The 25,649-nt window shown below is 37.5% G+C and overlaps 1 protein-coding gene across 2 annotated transcripts in view; it reads right to left on the bottom strand.

Moving 5' to 3' along the window:
- Positions 1–25,649, bottom strand: part of PRMT3 (protein arginine methyltransferase 3) — a 52,578-nt gene that overhangs the window by 1,236 nt on the left and 25,693 nt on the right. The window contains exons 12-15 of one of the 2 annotated variants that reach the window (XM_061999303.1): positions 20,664–20,851; positions 17,477–17,563; positions 7,810–7,860; positions 7,519–7,606 (exon numbers count right to left, since the gene is read on the bottom strand). In XM_061999303.1, coding sequence (XP_061855287.1) covers positions 7,519–7,606; positions 7,810–7,860; positions 17,477–17,563; positions 20,664–20,851 — 414 coding nt within the window. Of the gene's footprint in view, positions 1–7,518; positions 7,607–7,809; positions 7,861–16,979; positions 17,047–17,476; positions 17,564–20,663; positions 20,852–25,649 lie in introns of those variants that run through there. The other variant, XM_061999304.1, reaches the window with a different exon arrangement.

Below are 25,649 nucleotides of genomic sequence, written 5' to 3'. Positions count from 1 at the left end.
TCAACTTTGAGTCAAACCAAGTAACCACAAAAACCTACTCCACTTCCTCCTGCCTATGCCATGTGGTTTGTACTTGCACTGCATTTCATCTAGTTAGGTAACATTTCTGTCTGTCAGGAAACATTAACAAAGAAATCCTCACAACATTTCAAGTAAATATACTATTAATAGGAAGTTTTGTTTTACAAAGTGTCAGGCTTTCTTACCCATAACACTTGGCATAGGTGTGCTTCATCTAAAACCAGAGAGAATACTTTGACACAGAAAGAAAGGGCTGAGGGACATCTAAAGACTCAGCTCTCGCTTCTGGTGTTACTAAATTTAAGTAAAGGCTTTTGTCCTAGAGAAATTCCAGACCTTGATGTTTCCATTTAACATTTGTCTTAGGCTGCACTGATCAAGCCTGCTTTCATCCCCACGGGACATCAAGTTCTTCCACATTTACTCTTTACATAACTCAGAGGTCTTTTCTAGCTTTTAAGAGCACTGTCAAATTCTGAAATGAGAAAATTTAGAGCTGCTGTGCTGGCTTAAGAACTTGTATGTACTAAGAAGACATGTTTTACTTTTCACACACAAGATAGGAGATGATTTGTAGATCTGTACATCCAATTTCATGATTCAATAGTCCATTTTATCACCATGTAAATGTATTAAATGGATAAGACGTCAAGAGCCTTTATAGCTATGCAGCTTTCTGAAACTTTATAAAGGACTAAATGAAGGGACAATAAACCCATTTCTCTGTAGGCACAGCTGTTAACTTCTTTTCTCCCTCTGCATCTAAAATCTTTATAAGACAACAGCAAAAAACTAAAGATATTAGGAGCTCCAGGAACTGATTCATGCTATATAAATCTAAAAGACTTACGAGCTTGTTTCAGTCATGTAAAAGACACAAACTCTTCCATAGCTCTTTCCAACTATCTCATGGAGTTCACTGTTTGATTGGCTGAAAGCTTTATTTAAAAAGCAGGCTTTCAGAGACCAAGCTTTCAACAAGGTTCTTGATTTCCTGATACTTAAGGAGCTACTTGAACTACCAATATTCATATTTTTTAGTATTAAGCACAAGTTCACTGAAAAGGTGGTACCGGAAATGTGATGTGTTTTAAAACCCTATAATAACAATTATAGTAAGACATATACTTACTGTATACTTACTATATAGAGTAAGACTAAAGAGCCTCTGAGAACTAAAATGGCGTGATTAAAATTAATCCATACTTCAACCATACAATTTTAAATATTATAGCAAAACAATAAATGAGAGAAAAAGTGTAAATACAACTTCATAAGCTATAGCTGACTTAGTAAACAGCATCCTCAGATTCTATTTGTAAAGGCAGTTAGTGAAATGAAGCATTCCCTTTTTCCCAGCTATTTCTTATGCAGTAACCACATTAAATCTGCCTTTCTAAACAGCCTTTTCTGAGGGCTGAGGCAAACAACAGCAGTGCAACCAAGTAACCAAGAGGCAGTTCTGAACAATTAATCAATGTCACGTAGATAGAAAATGACTGATGTTTTTTCACCATTCTGCTGTCCTGCGAGCTGCCTGGAGGAAACTGTCTCTGGGACTCAGCTGCATCACCTTGCTCTTATCACGCTCAGCTGAATGCAAGTAAACCACACAGAGCCATTGCGGTTTGATTAGGACAAAACTGAATCCATTATGATCCTCTTTCTGCATTTTTATTGTCCCCTGGGGAGCCCTGAAATTTGATCCCAAAAAGAAAAAAAAAAACAAAACACCCCAAACAAAAAAATCAGCAGAAATGCTGCACAAGCTTGCTAGCACAGGAAAAGCCACATCCCTAGGTCCATCATGACCCCCTGACAAATAACAGGCATCTGGTGACATGCTCTACAATACACCTACACATGTGCTCTGAACACAAGTTCATTTTGGTTTTAACTTTTGCCATCAGTGAAACTGTAAGCAATCACATCTTTCACTGATGTTTGTGTACCACCAGACATCAGGCAAGCCTGAAAGCTAAGGTACCCCTCAGTGTGAGTGCCCTTATCATTAAGAGTGTTTAGGCTCAATAAACTGTAAATAAACTATTTTTTCAGTCTGTAACTTGAGAAATGTGAAAAAATGAAAAAATTTACTGAACACAAATACTCCATCCAGTCTCCTGTGTATGTATCCATAACATCTACTTAAAGCTCAAAATGACCCATGGCAATGAACATGTAATGTGAAGAACTATCCTGCTTTTCAAGATGACTTGGTGTACACTCTTCCCTCTTTGACTATTAAAAAGACCGAGTTACTGAAGGTAGCCAGCAATCAAGACCTCCCAGGCTTCCTTCTGCTCTTCCTGTGGATGAGTTTTACGAAGCTAACAGTGTAATTAAGACAAGTAAGAACACGGTACTCAAAGCATTCTATATTCTGACCTCTATTAAAATTGCAAAACCTTACAAATGATCTCACTGAAATAATTTCAAAGACAGCTGCTAGAAAACTGCAGTGGATTTGGGCTAAATACATCTGACTACTGAACTGCTGGGGAGAAACAACTTTACAAATCCCCTACGCTGCAACAACCAGGAGCTTCTAAGTAGCAGTCTTCAGAGTTACGTGACAGTAAGCTCTAACACTGCCCTTCACAATAAGGTTGTCCTTGCTTGAGGCCAGCAATTTAAACTTGATCTAGTTTTCCATTCCATTTTAGACTAACTGAACCCACTATCTTATGAAACACTGAGGTCTAGCAGTAACTTTAAAAAAGCAAGTCTCGAAAGCATTAAACTGAAGAGTTGGCTAAGAAGTAGTTTCCACATACCATCTATCTTCTGAAGAACAATGAAGGACAGAAATTATTTGTTGTGGAACCAAGAGCATTCTCCTAAACTCAATAACTTATTCTTAACCTTCCCATTCATTATCTTAAATGGCAGACATCTGCAGCTGTACAGACTGCCACCTTCACATTTGGCCACATCTCTCACTGAATCCCCGACCCAATGAGATCCAATGAGCAGTTTCTGTACTGAGCAGTAATCACTGCCTTTTGGTTATTATCCATCCGATGTGTGACACCCTTCTTCTACCAGCTGGCTGCTTCTGGAAACTATGCAGCTGTTTGCTAACTCCTGTTACACCACTGTTAGCCCTCTTCTGAAACTATGTTGAGGTTCTGTATATCCTCTGAAGAGATTTTGTACCAAATTGGCATGCTTCGATCCCCCGTGACAAACCACAAACCAGCCTGATGCAAGCAAGCCTGAAGAGCCATCTGAGTAAGGTAAGAAAGCCCTATGAAAATGTGCTCAGGTACCAGAAATAGTGCCACAAGCAAGGAAGAAGGCCAGATGCATGGTCCTCCAAAATGTGTAGCTGCAGTAACTAAACTCACTCACCTACAACTTAATTCACTACTTTTTGTAGTAGAGATGCTAAAATGGGCAGCCTTGATGCAGTCTTTCAACAAGATAAAACAGCTGTGGGAAGAGATGATCTCAATTTAGTGCCTGAAATACACACTTAGAAGCATTTCTGACAAGTCAGCAGGATGATTTTGAACTGAAGACTTCAAAAGATACAGTGTAAGAGATGCAAAACTCAGTGTGACCTAAAAATCTCAAGTTTTGACAACTACCAGAGCTTTAAAAGCAAGCATGATTTTTGGAGGTATCACTTGCAAGTAAACAAGTGACAGTTCTATAGATGCCTTGTTGCAGCTGCAGACAGGCAAAACAGGCACTCAAATGTCAATTAAGAACCAAATTGTCCAACTGGGATGCACCATATTGAAGTATTTCAATATAAGATCAAAACATTCAGACAGATTAATTGTACCAGTGTTGTTTTCCTAGTTCTAAGAAAGCTCTCTAGGTAGACAAATTAACATTTTTCACTTTGTATATTTACAAACAGCTATCCAATTATGGAGACTGGGGAGTTAAAGATAATGAAGGATTTTACAGGGGCTTAGTCATGTGAGTTATACTTATTTTTGCCGTGTAGTGTAGGGTTTTAGCACCTCAGAAAAACAAATCAAGGTTTTATTTCCACCGCAAGGCAATATCAAGAACACAAAATGTTGACAATATGCTGTTTTATTGCTAATAGAATCTGCTTGCATACAGATCTGGGTTTTAACTTAATGCACTGTTGCTGAAAAGATCCTGTGGGCCCTTTAAATTAACTTTTCTAAGTATTTATTTAGTAAATGCTTGAGACAACCAAATAAGAAAGCTATTCTGTGTATATGTATTTTTTTAAATGAAACTTAGCAGGAATATTTCAACAAGCAACAAAAGGAAGAGGCTTACATTTGGACTATTAATAAAAAGATACTGCTTTACCACCTCTATTTCCATCTTCAAAGTAAAGACATTTTCAAGCTATTAAAAAGCCTGCTAAGTGAAGCCTTGTGCTCTGTAGGGAGTCTACAATACAATAGTCTTTTGTCTCAAAAAACTCAAGCTTTTATGGCAATAAAATATCATCTGTTTTCTTCTCCAGTTTAATTTTACTACCTGCTAAGCAGTCAAAGCATACTCAACATGCTGATGCTGTTGTGTTTTATTTCACTGTACATCAGCCTCAAGTCTCTCATCACAGCCTGTGAGCAGAAAAGCTAGCTTTTCAGATCACATGAGTAATAAGAGACCATGTCCCACTCACACATCACACGTAAATAAAATCAAAATAAGTTATCCAGTAAAACCATACACAAAGCTGTCTATCATCGTTAGGTATCAAGCTGAAATTCAGTGGCAATTCAGAAGTATTAATTAGGTGTAACTGTTACTGTCTCATTCTCCAAATCTCTGAACCTACATTAAGCTGCTCCCATTTCATCCCAGACAGTTTGCAAACATTGCACACCTAGCACAGGCTGCAGCAGAAATGATAAAGGAAGGAGGATTAGATGCAAGTCCCATCCTTTGTCTTTTAATGGCTTGATTCTGTTATTAAAACAGAGATCAAAACATTCAGTCTTTTCACAGCTGAAGAAAGTAGATCTATTTTTACAACAAGTAAGCTGGCATCAAACAACTGGGAAAAATTAGCTAGTTCACACTGCAGAACAAAACAATTCTGCCATGGCACAGAAGAGCCTTTTGCTGTTAAGATCTGAATCAACAGGTTCAGACAGCTATACGCTCAATCTCTTTTACAGTGCAAATACGCAACCAGAGCTTTAAAACCACTTCAGTATATCCCCCAAAGTTATAACGCATCTGTCAGAGACTTGAAATCAGCCTTATTATTTTACTCAGAAATCTGAAAGAGCTTATTTTTCTTTACTGGGGAAAAAAACCCTATCACCCTTTCTGAGAGATGCTTCGACCCCAGAAAATATCCATGTGTTTATGTCATCCACAAATAACAAATATCACAGAAATTCAAACTGGGATTACAAAGGAAAAGGGAGTTACATCAAGAGTTTCTCTCTGAACCATCTGTAACACTAAAAATAAACAGCAGAGAATCCTAGATAAAAGATAAAATTTTATATAAGATAAAACCAGACAGAATGGGCAAAAGGATGGGAAAGGGGAACTTAAATAATAACAAAGAGAAGGAGACAGGTAGAAAGAAAAGAGAAACACAGCTGTTGCAAGATTTGTTATGGGAATAATTTTAAGGAAGATGAGCTAATAAAGAGAAACGAAGGAGTTATGGCAAAAGTGATCCTGAAGGTCAACTAGGTTGTGCTCACTGCTTCAAAGCACATTGTTTCTGCAGTTGTCTTCAGAAAGTCACCGCACCTAGACTAGAATTCTGGAGCCAGGCACATCTCCCAGTAATGTCACACATTTGGGAAATGTCAAATCATCTATGTAATATTAAATAATGTGCATATTTTAACAAATGTCACTGCACTTAAAATTTCACTTCACACTCTATGACATTGAAATTTAATGAGTTGTGGCAAGGAGATTTTAGCCAGCCTTGTCTAAGAAGAGAAACTGAACAGAACACAAGCCAAATACTAATGCACCAGTGCATATGGGCACTCCAAGAAGTGACAAGACCAAAGAATAGGCAAATAAAAATTATTTAAGAATATACAGTGAAAGCATCAAAGAGAAATGATTTGTCAGATAACATAGACCACAGTGCTTTTAGGAAAGTAGCTCCAGGTAAAATGTTGTCATAGCTGGTAGCTGGAAGATACAACCGTAGAAGCAGTTTGAGCACAGATGCTGCTCTCGCCATTGTACATCCATAATTAAGCCCATTGAGAGAGACAATATCATCCATGTCAATCCTTCTCTATAGCATCTCAGTCTCAGGTTTGTTTGCAGTATCCACACAAGTTTTTGGCACACTTCCCTCCAACATGTCTGATCTATTTATAAACTGTTCATATCAGGGCTGTGTATTACCAAGAGTTTATTAACTGAGCACCAGCAATGAGCCCCTTTCTGAGGTTCCTCTCCTTCACCTGCTAGTCTGTAAAGAAAAATGACCCTCAAAGATGACTCACTAAATACTGGGTAAGAGTTCAACAATGGTAAGTAAATATCCACTGGTTAACTGGACAAAAATAATAATAAAAGAGAGAATAATAACATAACTACTTCATTTCCTTTGATTATAAAAAGTTTATAAAAAGACTGTAAGAGTCTGAAAGAAAGTGCGGTTCTACCGGAATAGAAGGTTGACACTTCCAAAATTCTTGACCATCTTCTTCCATGATTATCTTGTGACAGTTACAGACACATTTCTGTGCCTATAAAGCAAGGAATACTGGACTATTTGAATAGAAATGTATTTTCAAGACATACCAAACAGAACTAACTAAAACCACTAGCTATTATCACTATAGTCTTCAATCCTTACTTCAAAACTTTATCATTTGAATTTGAGTTATCCCTGATGACAACAAAAACCTTTTTACTTGCATCAAATTCAAGATGAAATATGTTACAGTACTTAACCCTATTATAAAACTGACAGTGTATCACGAGAACTTTTTCCATATTTCAATGGATCAAGTTCATGGCTGCAAGTTCTCTGAAACCGTTTTCTACTTAAGAGTAATCCTACCATGCCAGGTACAACTCCCAGACACATATTCATGATTGATTTAACAAATACAGCACAGTTCAGGAGTGCTACAAAAAAATCCTATGCAATCACTTGACAAATATGATACTTAAGAATATTAGTAACATTAAAATCAAAGGAACATTAATAGTAGTGTTCTGGTCTTAATGGTTCTGGTCTTAACATTTTCCTGTCTCAGAAGTGCTTTGATTCATAATTTTTCTCATCAAAATTATGTTATAGAGCCACACCAGTATAGGATGTATGTCTACTTAGAATATAACTATGCAGATATTTGTATGTCTTTTTAACATGAATTTTGTTTAGACAGCTATTTCCCAGTGATATGCTGAAACAAAAAGTTCTTTACAGCAACTGACAGTTTTATATACTAATTATTTTTAATACCTGTCTTTTTTTTAAGTATTTTAAGATTTAGATTTATTAACAGCAGTGTAATGCAACCATTGTTGTACCACAACTGATTTGAAATATACCTGCTTCTACAGGAATTGGTTTATCCAGGAGAAAAACTGTCTGTTTCCAGTGTGTTTTGGTACACTGGGGACCAGATGAAAACAAGACCTGCAATGGAAGAGTTCAAGAGTTTGATTAAAAACAACATTTTTGATACCACACCACATCAATCAATTACCAAACACACAGGCACAAGACGTGTTTGCTACAGCAAAACACACGCACTGCCAAACACCTTGAGGCAGAGTAAAATCCAAAACCGCCCTCACCTCTCCAAGATGTTTTAAAAATACATAAATCCAAATACTCACCTTGCTGTGACAGTTTTTCTCAAAAAATACATCAAAATAACCAGCAATTGCCTATTAAAAAAAAGAGAAAAAGGCAAATATTACCAAAGTGTAATAGTGACACTCAAGCAAAAGTCTATCACTATTAATTTTGAGAGATTTCTACTCCTTTTCAAGACTTTACTAAGAGGAACAAACTTAGATTTAGAAATTTTAAGTAAAAATAAGCTGTCATCACACTTCTCCTTGAGAATATTCAGCCCACTCTAACTGCATCTAATCACATATCAAAATGTAGTTTAAGTTAACAAAATAACCCACATCCTCTAAATGCAACTAGAACACTAAATACAGACATAGCATGAGGGATTCTGCATGATGTGTTCCCTCTTTGAATCACAGAATCTTAAGGGTTGGAAGGGACCTTGAAAGATCACTTAGTCCAACCCACTGCTAGAGCAGAACCACCTTGCGTAGGTCACACAGGAACTCGTCCAGATGGGTTTGAATGGCTCCAGAGAAGGAGACTCCACAACCCATCTGGGCAGCCCCTTCCAGTGCTCCCTCACCTGAACAGTGAACAAGTTTTTCCTTCTGTTTCTTTGGAACCTCTGATGTTCCAGCTTGTACCTGTTGTCCCTTGTCCTATCATTGGGCATCACTGAGAACAGCCTGGCTCCATTCTCCTGACACCCATCCTTTATGTATTTGTCAACATTAATGGGATCACCTCTCAGTCTCCAAGCTGAAGAGCCCCAGCTCCCTCAGCCTTTCATCATAAGGGAGATGCTCCACTCCATCATCTTTGTGGCCCTGCACTGAACTCCCTCAAGTATCTATCCTTCTTGAACTGATGGGGCTACTGTGTGTCTTAATGCTATTTTCCACAAAAGCTCCCTGTGAACCAAGGCAGAGCGTAACTGGGCAGGGAACATTTTATTTCCTCTGCTGCTACACACAGATATGGAAAAAGATTGACCAATGCTTCACTCTGGCCCTTCTAGCAGTGAAGTTTTTATCAGTAACTCTCCATAGGATTCCTCAGAACATTTCTATCCCTCCTGCCATCTCATTCCTGACCTCAAAAAGAGCTTCTCTCTTCACAGCATAACCCATTAGTGGGACTTTTCTTGCAGCTTAAAGAGGAAGATAAGATGTCTGCACACAGAACGGTATATTGACACTATTAGGTACAGAGTCTTTTAACACTGGTCTGGTTTTCTTTTTGTTTTGACAAAGAAAAACCAGCCTTGTTAGAGTCCCAGAAATTCAAAGAACTCAAATACAGTATTGGAAGATAATAAAAGATCATTCAACTCTAGAATTTCACCTCTAAAATACTGCCCACGCTCACCGTTATTTGCTTTTTACTGTCTCCTACAGAAAGGGTAAAGCAAACCAGATCATGGGCCCAAGGCAGCTACGCTTTTCAATTACACATCAGCCTGAAGAAATGACTCAGAACAGAGCTTTTTGAGTAAATCCCAATTCCTGCACTGGAGACTTTCCATCCCCGTAACAGCAGGAAGGGATTTTCCCCACATCAGCTATAGTACATTCAAACACGATAGGTCACAATTCAACAATGGCAAGTCCATTCCAAGAAAACTCACTGCAAACTACTGCTTACAACCTTCCCCTCCCAGAACCAGTGTTTGTCTCCTACTTCAAGTCTAGGAAGCTTGTTGTTCTGAGTAGTTTCAAAGGACAAGTTCTGTTGCACGTCCCTCATATTGATTCAGAAATTGACTGTGACAGAGAAAAGAAGTGCTTACGCAAATAAGGCAACAAACTGTATGGCACAGGGCTTTACCATTACGAAATATGTGATCTGAATGGCAGATAAACCATTCTGGTATTTTTCCTCTGAACTCTGAATCCAAAACAGATTTCATCAACATGCCAGTGACATGGTACCTTAAATCAAGTCAATGTAAATGCATCTCTCAGCTTTTCAACCTAAGGGCATGTCAGGGGAGCCTGAAAAGTTCCAAATTCTGATGTGGGTAAGTATTCTTTAAGAAGTGAACCAAACAAACAGTGAGGGACCTTTGTAACAAATGAGGACCAGATGTCGGAAACGGTGACTCTCCCATTCTTTAAGTGAAGTCCTATCACTCAAAGCTGAGAATCTCATTCCCAAGTGAATTACAGCTCTGTCTCTAACATGCCTTTTGAGTAAAGATTAAGAATGTTTTCACAAAGCTCTATTTACCCATCAGACTACTTTTATTGATGCACAATGTCTTCTGGACATTAGTCAGAGACCTACTAAGTCATAAAACTATTTTTTCAATCATCAGGTCAATATTGTTCATATGCTTACAAATATGACCTCGGCTACGAGTACTGGAGAAAGAAAAGCAAGGTTGTGACAACAAAAACACATTAGGAATTGAGGGGGAAAGAAGATCAGCTTCCAGATAAAATGGACAGTTGAGCTATATTTTGGATTAGAAAGCTAAAAGCTCTAAGCAGACATACCATAGCAGAGGTGGATGCTATTATCTATACACTTGGTAGAAAGATGTAACAGAAACACCCCATGTGCTACCCTGGAAAAACATTCCTAGATTAGTAGTTTTGGGGGGATTAAGCTCAGGATGAAAAGAAACTGCAATTACAAGCAAAGAAACTGTCCTCTGCTATTTTCTGCCTCCTGTGCTCAGGGAAGCAGGATCTGTATACTTTCTGTAAATGACGAGGATAAGGAGTCACCTTATTCCTTTATAGTCTCAATGGTTTCCCTAACTGAAACAATCAAAAACATTGACTTGGACTAAAAATAAAAAAGTAGTAACAGTAATTATTATACATCACAAAGACTTCACATCTTTGGGAAAACAAAAAATCTAACATGAAATCCAGTAGTTACTGACCAGCTGCAAAATTTGTTTAACACCCACAGGGCAGCTATGCTACAAGTCAAATACAGTGGGAGGAAATACAGAAAGTGAAAATAAAAGATTTAATGCATCTCACTGATGCACACAGTCTCTGGCTTACACTATAAACCAATAAACCAATCCAAAAGTTTAAACCTGATATTCAACAGAATCATAGTTACTTGCATGTAGCCAGGTAATAAATGGTAAGGTCAAGTCTATCCTAAAGCCTTCCAGTAACTCCAGCCTAAATGAACTACATTCTTTTGTTCCTCCTCTTGATTCTACATGGGTCATTTCATGTGCTCCCCTGCCAGCAACACACAGCATTTTAAAAGACACTCAATTTATCCAAATTATACATTATTTGCATGAAGTGAATTCAGTTTTATTTATCAACAGATACACTGTAGGAATTATTAAATTCACCAGCTCTTCTCAAATAAAGAGCTGTTCTGTATGGCCCTCAATAGCATATGTACCTTTACATGCTCACCCAAACACTACGCTATGATTACATTTTGAAATGTACTGTTGTCGTCTTGAGATCTTTCTGCTTTTGAGCTGTTTTTTTCGTATCTGATTTCCCAGGCCCAAGGAATCCCAAATCAGCAACAAAAACACCTAAAACAAGCACAGCCAGCCTTCCTAGAAGCTGCCAGACAACATTCTAGAGTAAGAACAGCAACCGAGTAGGGACACTCAAAACATGGTCTCAAGACCTGTATTAAGTTGGAACTACTAAGTAGTTAACTACTGTTTTCTCTGTTTCCTTTAGCAATTGATATCACCCACTCCAAGACATCTATATATAAAAATGATCGTTCAATTAAGTGTTTTATTGAAAGAAACAGGCTGGGCTCCGTCTATGCTAAAATACAGGGAGGGCATGCATCATCTCAGCACAGCCTTAGACATTTTTTGTAGAAGGTAATCAAGTAAGGAAGGAACCCCAGTAAAGGGAAGTCTCAAACTGACAGTTAATCTAGAAAATCTTAGTTCTTCACAAAGTCTCGGCCATCTTTTTGATATTTGGGTAAAGCAGCTTATTTTGTAAACACCTTTTTTCCCTAGGACAAGACATTTGCAAAAACTTCATTTCTGTTCTGTGACTCTGTGGTACCCTTGACTTATAAATCAAGCTGTACACCTGCATTGTATGACTGTCAGAGAGACGGGGATGTGTCAGGTTTTTCTGTTTGGGTTTTTTTTTGGCTTTGTTGTTGTTTTGTTTAGTTTTAAGCATAACTAGCAGTCCATTTTTCTCCACTGCAGTTTTCCCCACCTTTGACAGCTCATTTACAACTTCACCAGTGACTAATCACAACTTAAGCCTTCTCCGTAAGAACCTTCCAAGTACCAGTCTCTTGAATTTCACAAGAAAGCGAAAATAAAAACAATGACTTCCAAACAGGTAATAAATAACTACAACTCTAACTCTTGAAACACGCTCAAACCTCAAAGGATGTTAAATATTAGGAAACACTGCAGAAATATTTTTCTTCCTGTTCTCAAATAAATTGCCAGGAGAAAAGCAGAGGTATGAGGATGAAAACTTCAATCCCAGAACAAAGTTTTCATATTTCCACAGGGAAATAAGGTTGTTAAATATAAAACCCTAAGGAAATATTTAAGAACAGATGCACATTATTGATACTGCAAAGCATCATCCTATAAAGATCAAGGAAGAGTTGACTCAACTAAGAATAAAACACCCCTGAAATTACAACAGCAGTCCCTAACTTCCACATGATTTTGTTTAACCCAGGTTTTGACAAAGAGTTCATGTCTTCAGAGCTTAAGGTCTTCATCTTCCATTGAGGGTTTCTAAGGGTGTTCAAACACATATATGAAAAAAATCTGTAAATAACTATTTTGGATGTATTTTTCTTTCCTCCCAGATAAAGAAACCTTTTTCCCCCCCTCATTTATTCATGTAACATATATCAAATACATCATGATCATGCAAAGCTTTAACATACATAATAGCACATATTATTTATACTCTTCCACTTAGAACCCTTAGGTGAAACGGGAAGAGAAGCCTAAATTTTAATTCAAATTGATCTGAATACTGAGGCTTTTTTTTTTCCTGAAGAAAATGGTTGGCTGTACTTGCAGCATTTTAACAGGATAAAATAAATGAGACTGCCTGACTCCTGATGAGAACTCGTAACTGCAACCTTACCAATCCACTTAGGAACAGGGAAATTAAAAATTATCATCATCGCTATCACCTACAGTGAGTAATTTATCATTCTTGCTCTTCACTAGTATCATGTTCCAGCAGTGAGTGGCTACAACAAATACAATTAGACAGCTGGCCACAGAAGTGGGAGATAATGTGCTTTTGATGGAGTTTATCCAAGCATGGAGATGGAATGTTTGTCATCCATACCACAGAGCTGCTGCGTTTTTATCACAGGGAAAAGAATCCCCTTGTTATTAAAACCCAGCAATTTTGTGGTTTAAAAAGACCAAAGAATCTCGAGATTGCTCGAGAGGAGACTATCAATAACTAAATAGAGGAGAAGGACAAATCCTGCTTTATAGTGTGATAGTTTTTCCTTTTAGGCATTTGAGATGTGTTTAACCGTGGTCTCCAAAGCCAGACTTCCAACTTTTAGCTTAAAAAAAATCAGCTTCTCACTTAGGGTTGGGATTAAAGAATTATTGTTGGCTCCAAAGTGGAAGACTGGACATTAAGAAATAAAATTATCTAACATTTAAGATTTCAACAAGCAAAGCTTTTCCATAGTAAAAAAAAAAAAATCTCCAGTCAACTCCACTTCCCTTTTCCTCCTGAAGGTTTTAATACACCGGTCACGTCCTCTGGTTCATTATCTTTCTTTCACCCCCTTCCTCCCTCCCACTTTTTATACACATCCCCTGCTCTTTGACAAGATCTCCTGGGAGCAATGAAGAGGTACTGTCATTTTCCTCCCAGGGGATATTTTTATTCAGCTAGGAAAGATCAACCTTGATGGACTCACAAGGGAAATGCTCACAAACAGAAAGTTTGTCAATTGATTTCTGCACTGAGGGTAATCGCCATTATATTTTATCTCAGAAGCTCACACAGTGATCAACTTAGAATACAATTAATGGAATATTTTCCTAGCAGCATCTACTGACTGATATTAGCCAGATGTCTCATTAAAATCAGCAGTGACAAACCCTAGCTCTTTACTAGGAAAATGCTTTTTTGCAGGCTAATTAAATTTATTTTTGGCCATTATCTTTGCAAGACTGAAATTAAGTCAACTTGCACTACAAGTGCTTTGAAACAATTTCATAGAATGATTCCACGCAACTGTTTCGTGCTTTGCAATCTTTGAAAGCTAAATAATGATAAACTTAACGCTAAAAGATAGCACTTTGGGGTAAATCACAGGAGAGAGAAACAAAAAAACCAACAGAAAGAATATGTGCTCTGAAAAAAGCCTTTATTCCCTCCCTAACAGCTGACAAACTAAGCACTGCATACAAAGTCACAATTAAAATGTTTATCTTTGCTCAATCTTTCTACATTTCTCAGGTCTATTTGCAATTCTTTAATTGCTTGAACACCTGGAAGAAAAACCTATTTTATTTTTCAGGATATGACTCAATAAATGCATTACAGGTTCATCTGCAATGCTCTTCAGGATTCGCTTACAAAGAGATATCAGGCTCCTTTGTTAAGGGCATGACTTTGTACTCTGATGTGGGGTTTTTTTTGCTCAGACAGAAGTATAATTTTAAGTAATTACAGGTGGAAGGACAGACACACCAGGTGTGTATCAATACTCTAGGTTTTGGGAACTGCATAGTTTTTCAGTTTTACACAAGCTCATCACTAAGTCTGGGTATTTATGTCCTTAATCCATTTATCTAGAAACAGAAAATAGCTTATTGAAATTGCATGGCCTTCAAATTATCATAAAATCCAGATAATTAGCCAAAAGGTCAGCAAGAAAGCATTCTAAGAGCAAGAACAGTGATAATATCTAGAAAGAAGAAAAACACCTGTTTCAGTACTTGCATTATGGAAGGAGAAAAAAAAAAATGAAATGAAATTATGAGAAAGAGGTAGGTGGCAAATCCCAAAGGTAAGTATTTGGCTTGAGAGGCTAATTTTCCCATGCTCCCTCCAGCCAAAGAACAGAAAAAGAGTTTTGCTGCTAACTTGCTCCTAGGTGAAGCCTTCCCACAGGTGAAAATCCTCCAGGTGGTGTTTACCAAAATGATTTACAAGAAAAGAAATCAAGTATGAGGAAATCCAGAAAAGGTCAATTTCTCTGTTCAGACTGAAAATAAATACAGAATTTCAAACAATATTTACTAAAGGGGGGTGGAGGGAGGAGTACAGAAAAACTGAAGAAAAATGAAGGTGAGAAGTGCAGTCTCTTGTGCTTGAGGGATCCTGGGGGTGATCCAAACCCCAATCAAAGTAAACAAGGTAATTAGTTGTTAAAGAAAGTGCATCATGGCTCTGATTCCTGTCAGCTTTTAGTACTTACTGTCCTGTTACCATAGCCATGCAAACAGGTTGATGGGAAGAATCAACAGACTCCAACAGGTCTAATGTCTCCAGAGGTGGCAGCTGAAAGTTTAGCTCTTCAACAATTAACACGTACCATATTCCAACTAGAGGAGGCCACAACAATTTTCTCTGAGTATGTGCTAAATTGCTTCTCATCAGTGCTAAGCTTCTGCAAAAAACAGTCCAGTAACTACAACCAGGCATTCCATGCTGCTGACACATTTCCATGTCTAATGTGTACTTCTCTGCACCCACACAGTGCCTTGGAAAGAAGCTGCATAGAGACGTTCTCCCCACAACCTGATGATACAGTGCAAACTAGTAGCTGATTTGCAATAGGATCCACAGAACAAATAATATATCACCATGTGCCTAAACTTTTCACTTGTTTAGTTTTAACACACAGATCACTTCACAGGGAGCCCTAGTTCTGATGGTAATGCTGGTCTGAGGTTAGCTTTGCTGTTGATGGCAACACAAGGAGTCAAGACAACCAAATCTGTTTTCATACTTCTATGGCACTGAAAGGGCTGAGAAAGAGTTGTTTTGAAACAAACTTTTGGTTATAAGCTAAGCATACAGAATGTGGGGAAATATAAGTAGCTTTTTCCCTTTTTTTGTGGAAAAAAAATAGAAAACCAGTAGAACAACAAAGCACAGATGCAAACAAGAAAAACATCAAATCAAATGTTATTTCCAGAGGACAAACTGCAATCTTAAAGCATCTCCTCAAAAATTCTCAATATAAATAATGGACTTTTATTGTTCATTTACTGCAAGGTTAGGCAGCCTGATATGATGGATGAACTGTCAACCTGCAACTAAACTTACACAATCCATCATAGAAAGAGTGGAAATTTCACTGTAAGTGTCAATAAACCTAAATGATGAGGTGCAAAATATTTTACAGAGTTCTGATCATTTTTTAGAACCTGCATTTACTGCAAAATTTCAGAAACACTGCTCTTCCCCCACTTCTCCCTGGCAGTCATAAAATGCAGGTGTACAACTTGATTTATAAGTCAATGATACCACAGAATCACAGAACAGAAACGAAGCTTTTGTAAATGTCTTGTGCTAGGGAAAAAATATGCTTGAAAAATAAGCTATTTTACTTTATCCAAACAACAAAAAGATGACAAAGATTTAGTCAAGAATTCTGTTCAACTAATCAGTTAAAGGGTTCACATTAAGAAAATTAACCCAGGGCTGCACTGGACCCTGCCCTGAAACAACTGGAGTTATGATTCTATGACAACTGAAAACAGGAGATTTTTTTTCCCTTGGTGAAAGCAAAATAAAATAAACAGATTAATATAAAGATTTCTATTTAATAAAAACAATAATTTGGTGATAACTGCAAAACTGCACACTGTGCACCATTGCTAGTCAAGGCAAAATGGTATCCTCACATACATAAGCCAAATACTTCTGAGTATTCCCATTGGAATACAGGATTTGTTTCACTTTTAAATACATTCATAATCTCTTTATTTCAGAAGTCACTTGCACTCTTACATGAAGTATATTAAATAAAACTATTTAGGTGTCTTCCTTGACTTATACTTCAAAAATGGAACACAAAACACACAGCAATTGTACAAACCCTTGCAGAAAAAAGACAAGAGACAATTTTTTGTGTTAGCTGCAATTAGAACTTCCCTTCAATGAAATTCCACAGTCTTTCTAGAACCTGTGGTTCCTTTGAATATAAACCTATTAATTTATGTCAAGTAAAAAACACTAACTTGCATACAATAAATGTAACAGATGGAGTAATACCTCTGGTTATCAGATTGAAACGCTGTATTTGTTCCTCCTCAATCTTCACGCAAGTTCATGAACTTCCTTGTTTGAAAAACCACATTGTCATACGAGCTTCAGTGTTTATTGCTTGAGCTATTACCTTTCCCCGTATATATTTTGGTTTTTATAACTTAGAAAAGCTCTTCTGAGAACAGTTACTGCCTCATTCTTGAGCAATTGGTAACACGTCTGAACAGAAAACTCTTACCGTAGAAAATGGGCTCAATACTAAATCAGAAGGACCTCAATGCTAAGACTACTTATCTTTCTCTTTCCTGATCTACCTGTATTACACTATAACAATACTACTGAAGTTCTACATCCATCTCTCTTTACAAAAAGGGCTCATTTGCCACCTTTACTACAGAAACAAATGTTTCAAGGCAAGGGTTGATAATAAATGAAGTTTAATTACTGCACTACTAGTCTAATGTGATATTGACCATATATAAAGAAACCAAAGTTGTCTTACCGTACACTTTGTGCTCCTTGTAATGCTCAGGGTGAAATCTGATGAGAATTCCAAGTCTGGGATGGATGCAGTGTTACAGTCAATACACTGTCAAAAGGAAGAACACAATTCTGTCATTAACAGTGATGAATTTAAAGATCCTCCTTTGGATGAAGGTTGTTCAGTTGTTCCCATAGTATGACAAAGTCTCTAGGGCCCATACTAATTCATTTCTCCAAAAATGGAAAGAGACTTAAAAATCACCTAATCCTATCTGCACTCTGATAAAACATGTAAACTTCTTAATGCCAAAATAGACACTTTGAATCCTAGTAGTATGGAACTAGATCCAGTAGCTCACACTATTCAGGAAAGTTGCTCTTGATGACAGTTGCCCATTGAGATAAGTAGCTTTCACAGCCATCTTCATTTTAATCCTTGCTCATGGAGTCACCAAGTGATTAGTATGAATGAAACTGATATGGGTTAAAACTGGGCTTTTTTGATTTGCCAGGTTAGTTTCATATCGATCATAGAACAACTGATGCTAAAAGATATCTGGAGATGTCATAGTCCACATCCCTGCACAAAGCCAGGGTCAACTACCACATGCTGCTAGGAACCATGTCCAATGGCTTTTCAATAGCTCCAAGGATGGAGAACACCATAACCTCTCTGGGCAATCTGGTCACTGTTCTATTGCCCTCACAGTAAAAAGGCATTTTAAAGGCAATTCCCTAGAGTTCAACCTGTGCCTGTTACTTCTTGTCATGCCACTCAGTACCACTGAGAAGAGTCTGCCTCCATCTCCTACACTTCTCACTACCACTACACATTTATATACACTGGTAAGGGCTCCCCTGAGTCTTCCATTCTCCAGAAAAAATCATCCCAGCTCTTTCAGTCTCTCCCTAGATCACAGATGTTCCAGTCCTCTCGCCACTTTTGGCCTTTCACTAGCACATTCATTTCAATCTTGTACTGGAGAATCCTTGCCTGGGCCTAGTACTTCACAAAGTCACCTCCCTGGACTATGAGAGGAAGTGCATCTCTTTTGACCTGCAAGTGACACATCTTCCTCCTAATGCATCCCAGGAGGCTGGCTGGCTGCCTTTACTGGCTCATAGTCATCTTGGTGTTGAACAGGACTCCAAAATTTTTCTCTGCAAAGCTGCCTCCAGCCTCTGCTGATGTGTGGAGTTATTGATCTCTCCTCTCTACAGGATTCTGTAATGCCCCCTGATTGCCCCATGTCCTTTGCACAGGAGCTCATTGGCCACTTGTTGAGCCTACAGAGGTCTGAACAGCAGCACAACCTTGTGATGTATTGATATTTGAAATATCTGAGTGACACAACGGAGAAAAAAAATAGAGAATTGCTTTGCTATTTTGAAATTAACACAAAACAATGGCATCCAGGATAACAATAGCATTGTCAAATCAATTTGCAACTTGCATTTCTTGTAATTTTTTAGAAACCCTCTGATTTTATGCATATTAGAAGAGCAGAAAGCTCCAGTTCTCAGTTCTTAAGAAACCCACCACATCTTTTCACTGCATGAAGTTCTTCAGTTTATGCACTCAGTTACAATGCTTTATCCAAGAAAGCCATATATATTATTCATATTTTTCGATGCTGCTTTGCTTTTCTTTAGGGAACATTTTCCTTCCTGAAATTACATTACCAACTACAAAAAAACCAAGCAGCAGCTAACCTAAGCAAAACACACTAAAACATCTTCTGTAATAATATGATAAATTAGAATATTTTCAAACTTTCTCCCAAAAACCATAATCCATTTCTCCTGTGGAATTGCCACTGATGAAAACAATTTACCTATAATGCCACTGTTGCTCAACTCATTAATTTTCCTACTTTGCACTGTAACTTTAGCAGATGAACACGTGCATTGACTTCAGGTTATTTTAAAATCCATGACTTCTACTGAGAACAAATAAGTATAAAACCATTAAGCAGAACAAGAAGAACAGACACTTGCAAGCCCCAAGTTACACAAGTTGCTGTAAGCATCCTTAGGAATTTTATTTCACTGACTTTGGAGAGAGAGTCAACAAGCTCAGAGAATAAAATCTAAGAGATCTGTAATGACTTCATCTTCTACAAACAAACAATCCTGAAGTTAAAAAAAAAAAAAGTAGAGATGCACAAGAAGAAAGAGGAAATATCAGTCTCGGCACTTAAAAAACTTAGTACTGGTACATCTTAAACAGTAACTTGCATTAGAATATACTTACAACAAAACTGTACTTGACCTGTTATAGTGCTTTTGTGGGCAGGATGAGAACTTATTATAGCAAGCAGTTTCTGTGTTGGAAGAGGACTGGAACTACCCTTATCTATGGTGTCAAATTCAGTGATCAACTATATAAACCCCTTTTTACTTTATATAAAAATAGGATAAGAACGCATTTAAGTAGACATTTCCTCTCTACTAAACAGGCAATCCCCACTGAAGGCCAGTAGTAGCACTGCCTGAAGTGTTTTACAATAAAACAATAACTCTGTGAGCAATGACTAGAGTACTATTGTGACACAAAATAGTTGGTTTGTAATAGTCCTTCTCTGAACTTGATCTGAACTGTTCATATTAACACTAATTTCCAACTAGTCAGTGTTCTGGAATTACCTCTTGCCATGTAGGTGTTCCCTCCTATTAATCTCTGCCAACTTTGTTGCTATTTCCCATCACAAAGCTGCCATAAAAAGACACAGCATGGAAGATTAAATATAAAATTAAATCTGCAGAAATTACTGTTGCTTTTTCAGACATGGCCATTCTATTGCATGAGGCTACAGGTGATAGTGATCCTCCAACAAAAGACCTTTGAAGCCAGCCAGCTTGACACAGAAATGGGTAAGAAGTCCCCAGTGACTCAGTACACTGACTGAGGCGAAGGGGGAAGCCAAGTAAAAGACAAGACTCTATATTCTGGAGTTTTTTTGGTACACATTTCAGTTACTCAGCTTTGGATAGTAGAAAACTTAAAATAGAACAAACTAAATATGGGAAGATTACAAGAACTTAAATTTGGCAGGAAAAAAGCAATTAGTACAAGTCTTACAGTTGTAACACCAAGAACCTTATTGCATTTGGATAATTTTGAAGATATCAAAGTTCATGTGTCTCCTCTCCTCCATAAGAGGAAACTTTTAATCTCACTACTAAAAATTTACGTAATAGGGTACCTTAATGACACTGGCTGTAGATATCAGTGTGTTTGGATCCAGCACCTCCACCACAGCTTCTGGAATTACAGCCTTCTTCATGCAAGACATGTCAAAGCCATACACATCTTCCCAGAAAAGTACCTTGTTCTCATGGTTTTTCATATCCCCAACAGCTACTAGACTAATGGTGCACATGTCAGGATAAACTGTAACAACAGAAATAGATTAGTGAAAATTTATTTCAGACATGCATAAAGAGGATTGTTTTTCTTTTCTCTTTAAGTGACTAACATCTTAAAAGAACAAATAACTTTTTTCAGCTCTTGGACAAGACACTTATTCCTCTATTGTATTTTCAGGAGTCTCATTTTTCCACAGAAAAAACTGGAGATTACAACTTGATTTTCCCACACTACTCTGGTAACAGTATTTCTCTTTCATGACAAAGTATCTTTGTAGTTGAATCTCACTGCCAGAAAATGACCAGAAACTTGATATCTGAAGAAAACTTGGAATACCCTATTTTGGCTTCTATACAGAGACTGACCTAAAATGTATTTAACAACTGTAGGCAGACACCCAAAGGAATAGTCAGGTGACAGCTCTGCAATAACAAGACACCTCTGTGGAAAAACTTTCTTTCCAGAAAAGGCCAAGTGTTCTTAACCAAGAGTTTTATTCCTGTTACTTAGCAGCTCTGGCTGGTACTTGCCTTACCACCTAAAAAAAAAAGTATTTCTAGGTACTGGAAAAGAATAACCACTCTTCTGGCTGCATCTGAGCAGTAGAGAAGCCACCTAATAGACAGAAGAGAACTTCCTCATCGATTCCCCTCCTCGTTTCAGTACAACACTTACCATTCTTATAGCCTTCACAGCTGTGCTTTTCCTTCCCTCAAGAATATCTTCAGAAAAAGTACCTATTTACAGCTTTTCCAAATAGCAGAAAAGGCAAACGTTCTTCTGCAATAGCTGCCTACAGTAAAGCCAGTCAATCCCTTCACAATCTCTATCCACTACTGATCAGAAGAGACACAAAAACCAACTGCTATGAACATGGCTGTCTAGAGCACTGGCAAATACTAAGAGAAGCTCATTTTATATTTAGTTAGGTTTCTCTCCACAAAGAAATTATCATGTTTTGTTTTTAGAGTTTTAAAACCACATACATTGAATACTTGATCTCGCTTCTGAGCAAAATGCCTACTAATAAACACTTTATTTTTATCTTGATACATCAATGTGGCAGCATTAATAAAACAGAAGCTAAGGTTCTCTTTTTCTCCCCAAAATCTGGTCAACTGGAAAATTAATTTCATCTTCATCTCTGCTTGAAATTCTGTCTTATCAAAATGAGTATGGAGAGATCACTTGTATAGCATCTAAGTCACAAAAGCAGTATGTTTGCCTTCTAAAATACTGAAGATTGAAACAGTAAGCTGAAATTAGAGCTTTTATATAGTGAAAAAAAGGTTTAACCTAAAGGAAATATTCACATATATATAACAATAAAGAACACTCTTCTCTAAAGAAGCTATTTAAAAATTCATATGAATACAAAGTAAGCAATCACCTCTACATTTGGAATAACTAGTTTATACAAAACAAACACATTGTCATTTTTCTCACTGACTGTTTAAAGGAGAATAAATAAATAAGTATCATCAAGCTTCAACTGGAATCCCATTGGTAAGCTGTCATCATCTCTACTTTGCAGATCAAAAACTAGAAGCAGAAGGTTTCTCCAGGAACAGACTAAAATAAACTCGAAAGTAAAATAGGCAGTTTGATGAGAATTAAAACAGGAGGGTGTTCAAACTGTCTTGCCTGAAACAAATCATTTGGTTTCAGGATACACAGGAAAAACAATCAATATCTGTTGGTAGGAGTATTTGCAAGTATTTTCTGGAGATATCAATAAGGGATTTCCATTTCTCAAAGCTTTCATACCATTGTTTACTATTGTGACAACTGCATTATATTCAGCTCGACTGTCCAGCATTTCAGCCTTTGAGAGCTACCACCAATGCTCCAAAACTACAAGACAGTATGAAACAGACAGTAAAAGCAAGTGATTACAGCCTTTGAAGCAACATCTTTCAAGGAAATGCTTTTCATATGATGCAAGGGGTACGGCAGGAAGAGGGATGAAAAGTGACTGACAGTCCCTCATTACAGAATAGGCTTGCAGGAGCATGTTAGCAACACTGGAAATGAATGTGGAAACCACACCAAAAAGTGATCAGTTACTTCATGACCTCCATTCCTCAAAGTAGTCTACGTTTCTAGGACATTCCATTAACAGGACAAAGTTTACCACATCTATCAAGTGTGAAACATTTGAGTAAGACCATAATCAATTTTTATTAAATCCCTTTGTCCAGACAGCCAATCCTTAAATCAATCAACAGTCAAACTCATGACTGACTACACCAAGTGCTCAAGAGCAAGTAAGAATGTAAACACTGATGTCTAATCTAATCTGCATTTCTTGTTTAGCCTATCAATGATAATAACAGAAGCAGACAATGCCTGTTCAAACAACACCAGAAGAAATCTGTGTTCCACCGAAAGGGCACAGGCAGAAGACTACAGGGACACATCAACTTACAAATTTACAAATCCACCCATGTCCAGAAGCATATGTGATACTGAAGTTTGACTGGAAATGTAAGCATGTTATCTAAACATCAGCCTAAAATCATCTAAATGCCGGAGAGTTTAGTAAATGTTTAAAGGCATCGGCTTAAAATTGCACTTCCCGTTTGACCCATTAACCTCAATTCCCTGCTCTTTCTACAACCCTCTGACATTTTCCTGTGTAATCCTGACTGACTTGTCATTTGTTTCTGATTAAGCTGATAATTTAATAATTATTCCTTCTCACAGGTGAAATGATCAAAATACTGATTGGACAAGAGCAAATGCTCCTCAATGCTCTCCCAGATTCATCATTCTGACCATCTGTGTCCTTCCCGACTCAGTGCTCAGAAGTCATCTGTCACTAGTAACAGCTCACGTGGTGATCAGAATATGATGGGAAATCCTTTATCCCTTAGCAATGCCTCACAAAATTCAGGATGCTGAAGGGTAAGGTAGCAGTCTTGCAGATATGCAGAAATAATTCCAAGTAAGTATCATAATCCTTTTGACCTGAACAAGCAAACACTGTTATGTTTTCAATGATGCCTCTCTTACCTATGTTACCCCTCATCAATGTGCACTGCACTCAAGTGTATGCAAAAATCTATTCTCAAGCAAGTAACAGCTCTAAAAAACAAACAGATGGATCCTGGGCAGCAAACATTTTATGTTCCCAAATAAAGCTATTATATACTGTACACATTACTCTGGACAGTTTGCCATAATCCACTTCAGCATGCCAATAGGCTAAATTGAAGTTTACGACGATATGACTGACTGAACACAAATCTACCAAATTGGATTCTCTTCCCAGCTCAATCACTGAAAGATCTGGCCAAATCACAGTTGCCTTTTCAGCTTTCAAACAGTCCCTATAACAATGATCTTGGGCTCAATAGTACAAAGTGGCTTGAAACACAATAAAGCTTCATGGCAGATTGAGTAGTTTCTCTGGTAAGATTTCACCTCAGAAATAAGCTCTTCCTTTTGTCTCATCTGATTTTGGATGTGCCCATAGTTCTGCTACTATTCATCTATACTGTAGAAGTGTCTGTCTTGCTAAGCTGATTGCTGAGCAACTCTCATGAATCTCAGGCATAGCCATTTACGTGCTGCACAAGCTGGCAGCACAGCAGCAATTGTAAGCATCTTAAGGATAACGGAGTTCCACTTGACATCCAGCTCTACAATTCAGCAACTGTACAACACTGAATGCTTTCAGAAGAGTCAAACAAGTGCCCAAGACCATTCTCACACCACAAAAGATAAGCATACTGCAGAACCAGCTACCTCATCTCTCAAAGGAAACACTGGGCAACATCAGACACTGGCCAACTTACCAAGTACACAAATAAAGAACAAGATACTATCACAGCTTCAACAGTGGTCAAAAATTTCTGGCCCTTCTCAAAAGGCTTTGGAAGTAGTAGCTAGATGTAAAATCATTCCTTGAAATTTTAGGGGATGTCCTCAAACTTAATTACATTGCAAGGTAAAATTGTCAGCATATATCTCTAAAATAGCACACACATGGTGTCCAGACCTGGACGGAGTATTACTGAAAATAAAAATGCTCTTATTTTGCCACATTAAGTGGTTTCTAAATATATTAAGCATATGACAGTAATCTCTTGCTTGCCTATTCAGGTTTGTGACTAAACATTGAACAATTTTGCATAAACCCTTTCTGCTGCACTCCGTAGCATACAAAAGCTCACTGCAATCAAAGGGAAGCACTGCAGCGAGCACTGTTACATAGTCATTAATCCAATCATTAAGTCAGTGTAGTGAAACTAACTATGTGCATGGTTAGCACAAAAGGGAAAAAAACACCTCAGACTGATGACTATGATTGAAAAGGTCAATATGAAATACAATACTGACAAAGGAATTAAGCTCAAGGAATAAAGCATATACAGAACTTGTGCAGAAAACGGCATCACATGAGGAATAAATATTTACAGGCATTTAAATGCTCCTTAAGATGTCACAATCAAAGCTACTTAAAAGGACAGAAGAGGTCTACTTCAAAATAAAACCTTTTTGTTTTGTCACCTCCCTGCCCTCTAACCATGAAGAAAAAAGGTGTATTCCCACCAGGATAGAATAAATATGCTGAACTGAAACAATATAATTCCAAGAGTTATTTCATGTAGCTTCTTTCGTCTGAAACTAAGTCCTCTGCATGCAACCTCCCTCCTCTAGGAAAATATCCTATCCACTTGTCTTCTAATTCACAGTAGCGTAATTCCTCTCATTTGTAGTACCCAAACAGTATCACATCTTCCAGAAGAGAACTTATTTTCCTCTGTACATAGCTATGCAGCAACTGGGATTTCAAGAATACAAACAAATGACCATG

Source organism: Colius striatus, chromosome 7, assembly GCF_028858725.1.
Source record: "Colius striatus isolate bColStr4 chromosome 7, bColStr4.1.hap1, whole genome shotgun sequence".
In the NCBI taxonomy this organism is placed as follows: Eukaryota; Metazoa; Chordata; class Aves; order Coliiformes; family Coliidae; genus Colius; species Colius striatus.
Note: the sequence above shows the minus strand (reverse complement) of the source record. Positions and strands in the feature narration are given on the sequence as shown.